Genomic DNA, 9,868 nt, shown 5'->3' on the forward strand with positions numbered 1-9,868 from the left:
CGTGTATGATGTGTACACTTTGAACTTATGCGTCACACATCTGATGCATTTGGAGGTCAAGTTCACTAATTACTCCGGAACCCCAACCGCAACAAAATCCTCTCCAAAAAACTCCACTCGACGTAGTCGTGACTTGTAAGTTTTGGTTATGTCAAACGTGAGGGCTGCAAAACACGCACCACCGGAGCTCTTCTGTTTTAGGAAATGGGACATCTCGTAAGTGAGCACGATGTCATCTGAGATAAGCCTCACTAATAGGAATGCACTCTGATTATCTGATATGATCTCTCGTGTGATGAACTTTAACCTATTGGCAATGACCTTGGAAACAAGCTTGTGCACAATGTTGCAGAGGCTAACCAGGCAACGACCTTGGAAACAAAGCTTCAAACAGGATGGCCAGATGTTGATCTCAAGCTTTTTTTAGAGTGATCTCAAGTTTATTTCCCGGATTTTGTTTTGAGGGGAAGTTTATTTCCCGGATGGCGCCGTCCAGTTTTTTTCGTGGAACGTGTCCAGCCAGTGGCGCAGGCCAAACTCTCCGGGCTTTTCTGCGGTGTGCGGTCCACTCGGCCTGCCCGTCCGTCAATCGCTTTACCCATTTGTGCGGCTCAAGTTCGGCCCCTCGGGCCCATTTGCCATCGGAGCAGACGCCGCGCTGCCTCGTCGTCTCCCTCCTCTCCTTGGACCTCGACGCCGCCCCCCGTCGCGAAAGCTAAAGAAGGTTCTCGAAGGAAGAGAGGCGAGGCGCAGCCGCCACAGCCTCGGCGTCTGGATTCCCGGTCCTACCTCGCCGGCGGCGCGCATGGATCAGAGGAAGGCCCTGTTCCGCGCCAAGCTCCGCGAGGCCAAGGAGAAGCAGGAGAAGCGCATCGACCCCTCGCTCGTCAGGTCTCCTCCGCCCCCCTCCCTTTCCCTCCCTGCTAGAGTACTGTCTCCGGAACCCGGATCCTTCCGCCTACCCGGTTTCCACGGCCGCGATTGTTTGGGCCGGGGCGCGCGTTCGCCTGATGTAACCCTAGCAAGATGGGGACGGGCAGCCGGCGCGGGCGTCAGGGGTTTGATGCGTAGGCCTAAAATTACTGGGTGTTTGGTGCTGCTGCTGTGCGCACTGTGAGACCGAGTTCGCCACTGTGCTTGCTCTCGAGCAGAGGGTGGGACATCGCAGTGTTGAAGTTTGATTCCATGGTAGTGCGGATTTACAGTTGCCTTCCGATTTCATCTCGGGGTTCGAACCTTGCATAGTCTCGTGTCAATCTAGCCCCCTTATGCATTGCTTATATTTGCTTAGCTAAATCCCATTGATGCGAATCTTAAACCAGTTGAGGGTGATCGGCTCATCTGTAAGATAATCAAGCAATAACATCATCTAATAGCCAGTTGCATTATCTTCTGCAGGTATAATGAATATGATCAGCCCATCTGTAGAGTCTGCAACGTTACGTTGAAATCCGAAGCACTTTGGCCTGCGCACCAGGTTTCACGGAAACATCATGAGGTAAGCAGAGTAATTAAGCCATGTTAGTGTTTACTGAGTAAGGACAACTGTATGTATGACAGAAACGTGAATGTGGGGATTTCTATGCCGGTCTAGGTCTGTTTTCATATGGAAATTCAAAGTGTTAGCGCTCAGTCTCCAGCTTTACTGGGTATGCTGTCATGTTGTTTGGTAGTTATTCTAGATATGAGTATATGACCCTGTAGCAAATTGGACAACCACTAAGGTTTACTTCAATGCAAACATGTTGGGTATCAATAATAACCCATTTTTCGTGGTTTGTTGATAACCAGGGTGTTTCATTTTTTCTGTTCATTTCAAGTATAGTTTTTCTGCTCACTGTTAAGCTGCATGCTTTTTTCCCGATGAAAAGATTCATCTCATTTATGTATTGTACCAATCTGACTGAAGTATATTTGCTGCAAAGGTGCCTGTGTACATTCTTTGTGAGCTGTGTTAATTTTGGCGATTTATGGTACAGGCAAAAGCTGTCGCAGCCGCTAAAGTTACACCAGCTGCAGCTCCTCGTGGCAATAATGTCAGTCATGAACGACCAGCTGAGCCTCAGAAAGCAAAATCCTCTCCGATGCCTGCCAATTTTTTTGACAATCAGGGAACGAAAAGGCAAAGTGATGGTGAGAATGCCAAAACATCCTCCCCCCCTCCTCGCAAGCTAAAGATCATAGTATAAACTGAACTTGGTCAGCCTTGTCTATACATTTGTTTGATTGTATTCTGCTCTGTGTCATCTTGCTTTGTTTGGTAAGTCTAGGTAAATTATCAGTATCATGGCTAAGGAATTGCTCACATCTAATTTCCTGTTTTGGGTTTCCACTGGTTGTCTGTTATGCTTGCCATTGATTCTATCCTCACCAAAATAGTCAGATAGCATGTTGTACAGAGCAGTAATAATAGAGCACATTTGGTTCCTGCTAGACCAAGCAATTACCCATCTAACCTTGCTTAGCAAGGTATGCTTTTGTGCTAAAAAACCTCACTTTGCACCGCAACCTTTATCATACAAGCAAGGAAAAGCTTACGGATGGAGGCCATCCAGTCAAAGCCTTCATACATGACAGTTTACATTCCTCCTGGCTATACCTAATAACTGTTTATCTTACAAAATTGCTATTCCCTCCGTCCCAAAATAAGTGTCTCAACTTTCTACTGACTTTAGTAATAAAGTTAAGACACTTATTTTGGGACGGAGGGAGTATCATTTAAGCAAGAAATGACGTTAGAACTAGTAAAGCTGCATGAACACATCCTAATTTCTGGATAGTAAGTACTATCAATATTGTTCTATTTTCTGTAGAGCACTAGAGCTTCCATCTATAGTGAACATTTTGTGTATTTTCTGTGAAGATTCCTGCTAGCAGCATTATGTTGTAGTAGCAGCTGCAATGTGCATTTAGCAGTTGTGATGTACCTGAAGGTCTTGTTGACTTGAGTGCCTTAATATAACAACTTTGATGGGTAGGTACTGGTTCTGAGGGAAGGCCTGTACGTCATCAAGTGGCTAATGCTCAACCAGCAACCAAAGAAGCAAGTGCAGATAAACCATCTGTCAGGATGGACCAAGCTCCAAATAAAGGGAGTAAAGGCAGTACCGACGTGAAAGGAATTCTTCCAGGGAATTTTTTTGATTATACAGAAGAAGATGAAGATGAAGTTCCAACTCCTGCTCCAGCTCCAAAGGAGCCCAATAGGACTTCGGGAAATACCACCAACCCCAATCCCGTGCAGGTGAAAGGTGTCCCAGATGGCTTCTTCGATAGCAGTAACACACAGCCCAGCGAAACCAGTGCATCGTCTCAAGCGGCGAATAATCTGGAAACTGCTCAAGTAAAAGCTCTGCCCGAAGGATTCTTCGATAACAAAGATGCGGATCTCCGTGCACGTGGTATTCAACCTCCAAAAGTTGACATCAAGTAAGGTTTCTTCACTAAAGAATTGCTATTCTTGCAGTCCTTTTTGTTTCCACAATAATTAATCTGACATAATGAAATTTTGTTAGGATTTAAGGTATGGTTCTAGTCCAAGCTAGCCCTACCAAATATTTGGCTAGCCAAAATTTTGGTTGCGCTTTTGGTTGCCAATGAGACGGCCGACATTGGCAAGAAAAATGAACTAGATTAGACAAAGGGAGATTGACATGCCAAAACAATGGTAACCAACCAAACCAAAACCAAATTTTTAGTCAGGACTAAAAAATTGGTAGCATGAGTATTGGCCACCATCCAAACATACCCTTATAGGCTTTTGTTTGGATGTGTAAGGAGCCTTTTATGACCTTAGCTAGCTTCACTCTACTGTTACAGAATAATGAGGATAATTTCCTAAATAAGCCATGTTACTTCTACAACCATGTTGCATTTTTGCACAAGTGCTGTCAAGTTACAAAACTGCAGAGTCTGGAAGGGTCAATAATCATTGTTTTCTGCTCTTGTGCTTGCTGTTGGAAAGCTTCTGTACCATAAACTCTTCTGTTCTTGAATGGATGGATGGGTAGCACTCCTGCCTTTTTGCTAAAAAATAAATGCTTTTATGCTTCCATAGTTTTTTGCGTTGTCTTGTCTGTGCAATTCTTCATTTCCTCTGTTGTTTCCATGCATTTTCCCCTGTGTGTGTAACAAAAATTGCTTCTTTGGATCTTTACGTAAGATCTGTATTCAGTTGGACTTAAGTTTTTCTGTGCCTGATATTCTCATCTGAAACATGTTAAACTCCCGCGCAGCGACGCATACAAAGAATTTGAAAAGGAAATTCAGGAAGACCTCCAGGAAGTTGATGACCGCCTCGAAGAAGAGGAGGTTAGGCTAACCTCTCTACATTGTTACCTTGCACGTATTGTTGTGCACTGCTGATATTAGCGAATTTTGTGCGTGTGCCTTGTAGATTGATGCTGCTGCCGAGAGGGAAGAGTACTTGACCTTAGAGCAAGAGTATGTTCCTTTCTACATCTTGTTCTGTTCATGTATCCATCATTCATTTATTTTCAGCTTATTGGCTTATAGGCTTTCTGCAAAGTGAAGTTATTTATTTTCTGTTGTCAACTCATTATTCATTTATTTATCTGTACACAGGGAGTACAGGCAGCGAGTAGATATGCTGAAGAAACAGCTCACCGAGTCAAAAGCCGCACGGACTGCTAAAGCGAACAGCAAACCCGTCGGCATGGACACGGATTCCAGCGCCAGCGACTCATCGAGCGACGACGAAGACGATGGCACAGATTTTGCTGTTGACTGGAGAGCGCAGCATATGAAATGATGTAGATAGAGATCGCTTCCTACCGTGACCGCGAACTCGGTTCTCCAGGACTTTGCATAAAGAGGTCTTTCTCCGATCCCGTCCTTCATTTTGAAACGCACGAGCGACTTTTGAACTAACGCGACAAGACCTGTGATGGTTACTCATTAATGTGAATAGTCCCGAGTCTTAACTACTGACAATTCCCTCCGCCTGATTGTAGCGAATTATTATTTTCCCAAGGAAATGAGTAAAACAACCAAGAACTATTTCATGTTTTTGGTACTTTGGAACCTTCGTTGGGATACATCTTGTGCCTTGTGCACGTTTCAACCCCTGATAGCCCTGCTCGTGTGATGTTGATGCGTGCGGCCAGTGTTGATCCATGCTGCTGCTGGGCGCTTTGCTTCCCAAAAGTTTCTTCAAATTAAATCGGCTGGTTGGTGCGCTGACGCTTCTCTGCCGTACTGGGTTCTTCCCTATGCAAACACCAAGTCGTTCGTGTGTGTGAAGATGAAGTCGCTTTACATGTGAGCAAATAATTTCCTTGTGCTCAGCAGATTAACCAACTTTTGGAAGCCTGGTTTGGAATGTGGAGATTTTACAAGATCTCTATTAGGAGTTGATTGTTCTGCCAAGTTAGTATCACAGTGGCATTCCAAAGGTGCCCAATGAAATTTCACGTGCCTTCACCTCATTGTGGTGAGATGTACGTAGAATGAGAAAATACCGTCGCCATCAGCGGAGACGTGCGCAGTTCGTGCAGACGAACGTCAGGATTGCCAACTGCCTAGATAATCCGTAGACCCCCCGCCAGCGAAAGATTAACATAACAACCCACGGATGGAGCTGAAAACGGCATGGGGCATCTTTTTTGTTTATAAACATGTAGCGTACACGAACGAAATCTAAGTCGCAATTGAAAAACGAGAGGACTCGCGACAAGAGCAAATATCAATATACTTGTCGAGATGAAAGGGAGTGGCCAGCCAATGATCAGCCTACAGGTTCCGGGGCTGTCAATGATGAACGAATATCATTACATTAGCTTAATGCGAAAGAACAAGTGTTCAGCTCAATTCAGACTTCGCTCTCAGGGAAAAATAATGGCAGATGCTGCTGTAGATGGTGATGCATGCCGCCAAGATTAGCAGCTGTCCTTGGTCTTGGCATTGCAACAGTGGATACCAACTTCAAACCCTGATTGACGGCCATGCATCCTTGCTTTTTCAAAAGGGTACATGTGGACTTGTGACAGGGCAACACGTCGGATCAAAGTACATTCCCTGTGCTTGGTTTGTAATCCACCAGGAATCTGCCATGGCCAACTTGATCAGACAGAGTAAACCTGGATGGCGCCTCTCCCAGATGATCCACTGCGTCACCGTCGGAACGGAACAGAATAGAATGTGCGATAACTGATAAAGGTAGAAAGCTTCAGATAATTTGGTTCAAAAGTTTGCCTCTTGAATCCTACTCTACAAAATTACAAACCCGATGTGCATCGAACATTCTTAGTGGCATCAATTGGTGCACACAGCATTGAACAACAAGCAGATAGTGCACTGATCATAGCCATGTCAAGTGCAAAACATTTCTGCATCATTATCAGCTCTCATTCACAGAAAATGCTGGGAGCTCTCTTTTCTTTCAAAAAAGAAGAAGGGAAAATGAACCAGAGACAGTGCATTTTATCAGTACCATGGCCCCGTCTGATTGTCTGCATACTAACCTGAATGCCGCCTCTCCCAGATGATCCAGTACATCGCCGTCGGAAAGAATAATAGCATGTGGTACTAGTGAAGCTAGAAAGATTCAGATGCTATTCCGTTGTTATATTTCCCAACAAGAAAAAGAAAAGGGAGAGCTTGAAAAGTGCGCCTCTTGAATTCTACACCACAAAATATTAAGCCCGGCATTTGCGTACTTGTACTGAGCATTCTTAATCCCATTGGTTAGATCATTATCTCTATCTGCACCAGGAGATACGAAAGCAGACAATGTACCAAAACAGCATTCCGTTTTGCTTGAGGCTTATCTTGTTATGTGTGGAACAACTTTTCTGAATCGATGCTCAAGTCAACTAAGAAATTGATATTGAACAGCGAGAAAGAACCGAAGACGGTGCATTTCTTTTATCAGTATCATGGTCCCATCCGATTGCATGAATACTAACGAATCCAAACCAGAGATTCAGAGATGAAGCGCATGTTGGCATTACAATTTTGTACCAGAACACATCCTCCTGAGTATAACTGTAACCTCCTTCTATTGCTGTTATATGAGTATAAGCATAGTATCAAAACATAAGAACATTATATCAGTTATATTCACTGATTGCCCTTTCATTCCATGAGAGTATATTTTCACCAAAAATGTAAAACAACTCTCATGCAACAACTGCCAAAACGAAACCCCAAACAATCCTTGAGCACATTCATAGATTCAGCTAGGAAAGCAGAGCTCAACGACATCCATGGGGCGCACCGGTTGTTCCGGAGCATCGATCTCCCGCGACGCGCCGCCATTGCCACTGCCATCTTCATCGAACCTGCAATCCACAGACGCCGGCCCGGAGCTGCCCTCCCAACAGGCACCACCGGCCTCAGAGTTGCCATTGTTGAAGCAGAGGGTCGGGTCCGTGCACACCACGGAGCCGACGCTGCACTGCTTCTGGAACGGGAAGGCGCCGGCGGCCTCCGCGTCGATCTTGGCCCGGACGTCGAAGAGGAGGCCCCTCAGCCGCGCCACCTCGGCCTCGAGCGTGGCGTGGCCCTGCAGCCGGCGCTGGAGCTGCTGGTTGGCGGCGCGGAGCTTCTTGACCTCCTCCTCCAGGAACGCGGCGTGCGCCTTCTTCTTCTCCCGGTACTTGCGCACGGCCTCCCGGTTCCCCAGCGGCCGGCGGGGCCTCGCCGCGTCGTCGTCCTCGCTGCCGGCGGCGAAGAGCTGGTGGGTGTGGGTGTGCAGGCAGGTGTGCGTGTGCGTGGCGGCCGACGGGCCCGGAGGGTTGCAGGTGTGCGTGTGGGTGCAGGTCGCGGCGGCGGCGTCGCCCAGGAGGTCGCCGAACGTGCCCGGCATCTCCGGGTGGGGGAAGAGGAATTGGCTCGGGAGGTCCACCCCGTCGTCCATTTGTGCTAGAATTATGCCAAGAACAACCACTTTGTCGCCCGGCCGGGAAAAGAAATTGGAATCAAGAACAGAGTATGTCGGACGACAGCAGCAGCAGCAGTCTCCGGCGAAAATGGCGAGCTGCTCTGAAATCGGAAGAACACAGCCGACCACCGGAGGTTGGAGTGCGAGATTGAAGGGGCGGAAGGACAGCAGGAGCGAAGCCTCTATAACGACGAAAAGTTCCAGTTGGAAGCTGGAAACCCCACGAGGGACATAGCAAGAAGAAGAACAAAATTGGAGATAAAGAAAGCGGGGGAGAATCCGGCATCAAAATCCCATCTCGGGGTCCGGGGAGCGATATGGAAACGGAATCGATCAATCGGTGGACCGGCCTCTCCTCTCGGCTCACGGCACCGAGCTGCCCCTTGCAGGGTCCCTTTTCGCCGGCCTTTCGCTCTCTCGTCTCGCCGCCGATCTTTTTGGCGATGGTGGGGAGAATCTTGGAAAGAGGGGCGGAGGAGATGGAGTGTGACGTGATTGGATTGGGGTGGGAAAGGAGGGTGGGGAGAGAGGGAGGGAGGGACGATCCCCTGGTTCTTGCCGGTGTGGGAGGTTTTTGTTTGCGAAAAGACGCGATTTTGCGTTGATTTTTTCTGCTGGCTGTTGTTTCGAGCTGCCGCCACTTGGCCGAGCTTATGTCACTTAGTTGGACCTTTTGCGCTTTAGAAATCGTTGTCAGCTTGACTATATGTCCCTCCTCCCTCTCTAACAGTGCAATGCCTCATTAGCCCATAAACTAACGGTGGATGAACTACACTGACGGTGGATAAACACTTCAGTTCATGAACTAAAAAATCGCACAGTTCAGTCTATCAACTGGTTTAAGTGTATGGCTTTGGTCAGGGATAAAAAGCCGTCTTTGCTGTAATTTCTTGTCGGACACGTGTGCATGTGAAGGACGACATCCGTGGAAGTTGTTTTTGAGGGGGGTGGTTTCTGCAAATGACCAAAGCAAGTCGTTGTCCACTTGACCCTGTCCCTCCTCCTTCCATAACCTTTCATAGCCTTGCATAATCCTCAGTAAAATAAGCCAATTTTTTCTTAGGCGTTGGTGCTTATCTCTACAGGATAAGTGTCTAATTAAACGTCTATCCTCAATAAATAAGCAATTGATTCTTAAGAGGAGACTGATTTATTACCTCCTCTAAACACCATGCATTATACAAGCCCTAATAAGAGTGAAATGCTTTGTTACTTCATGTTCCATAAACTCACGCAGATGCACACATAAACTCACACAGATGCACACTTTAGTTTATTAACTTAAAAATTGCACACTTTAGCCTACTAATTGGTTTAAGTGTATCTTTTTAGTTAAAGAAAAAGAAGTTCGGGGTTTAACTTGTCTCTAAAAGTTGTTTCTTCGGGTAGTTTATGCAAAATGACCAAAGCTAAAAATTCCATGTTCTTTACCCAATTCTGCCGACCAACTCCCGCTGGTTCGTCACTCCACTGGCATGGTGCTGGGCACCAAGGAACCGCGCGCACGTGGTATTTTGGCTGGTTGGAGTGGAGGAACACCTCTCGAGGGAGGTGAGTACTTCAAAGTAACATTAGCATCCACGGGGGTGGGATTGAGCCGCCGACCTCTAGGTCCGCACTGTTGGGAAACGTAGCATGCAATTTCAAAAAATTTCCTACGCTCACGCAAGATCCATCTAGGAGATGCATAGCAACGAGAGGGGGAGAGTGTGTCCATGTACCCTCGTAGACCGAAAGCGGAAGCGTTTGACAACGCGGTTGATGTAGTTGAATTTCTTCTCGTTTCGACCGATCAAGCACCGAACGTACGGCGCCTCCGAGTTATGCACACGTACAACTCGATGACGTCCCTCGAACTCTTGATCCAGCAAAGTGTCGAGGAAGTAGATGAGTTCCGTTAGCACGACGGCGTGGTGACGGTGATGGTGAAGTGATCCGCGCAGGGCTTCGCCTAAGCACTACGAG

General features: G+C 46.9%; 2 protein-coding genes across 2 annotated transcripts; one reads left to right on the forward strand and one right to left on the reverse strand.

The window, feature by feature from the left end:
- The first annotated feature begins 586 nt into the window (after positions 1 to 586).
- LOC109774141 (protein ABA AND ROS SENSITIVE 1) lies at positions 587 to 5,043 on the forward strand. Its single transcript, XM_020332855.4, has 7 exons — positions 587 to 891; positions 1,399 to 1,498; positions 1,980 to 2,133; positions 2,979 to 3,429; positions 4,236 to 4,311; positions 4,397 to 4,443; positions 4,585 to 5,043. Exons 1-7 carry the CDS (start codon positions 806 to 808, stop codon positions 4,769 to 4,771), a joined length of 1,101 nt encoding a protein of 366 aa, XP_020188444.1. The 5' UTR covers positions 587 to 805; the 3' UTR covers positions 4,772 to 5,043.
- Positions 5,044 to 6,973: 1,930 nt separating this feature from the next.
- Positions 6,974 to 8,845, reverse strand: LOC109774142 (uncharacterized). The gene has a single exon (XM_020332856.3). It carries the CDS (start codon positions 7,877 to 7,879, stop codon positions 7,196 to 7,198), a length of 684 nt encoding a protein of 227 aa, XP_020188445.1. The 5' UTR covers positions 7,880 to 8,845; the 3' UTR covers positions 6,974 to 7,195.
- Between the last annotated feature and the right edge of the window lie 1,023 nt (positions 8,846 to 9,868).

This window comes from Aegilops tauschii, chromosome 1 (genome assembly GCF_002575655.3).
Source record: "Aegilops tauschii subsp. strangulata cultivar AL8/78 chromosome 1, Aet v6.0, whole genome shotgun sequence".
In the NCBI taxonomy this organism is placed as follows: Eukaryota; Viridiplantae; Streptophyta; class Magnoliopsida; order Poales; family Poaceae; genus Aegilops; species Aegilops tauschii.

Coding starts and splice junctions, on each gene's coding strand:
- LOC109774141 (XM_020332855.4), top strand. CDS start 806: ATGGATCAGAGGAAGGCCCTGTTCCGCGCCAAGCTCCGCGAGGCCAAG. Junction 2,134..2,978: donor AACGAAAAGGCAAAGTGATG/GTGAGAATGCCA, acceptor TTTGATGGGTAG/GTACTGGTTCTGAGGGAAGG. Junction 4,312..4,396: donor ACCGCCTCGAAGAAGAGGAG/GTTAGGCTAACC, acceptor TGTGCCTTGTAG/ATTGATGCTGCTGCCGAGAG.
- LOC109774142 (XM_020332856.3), bottom strand. CDS start 7,879: ATGGACGACGGGGTGGACCTCCCGAGCCAATTCCTCTTCCCCCACCCG.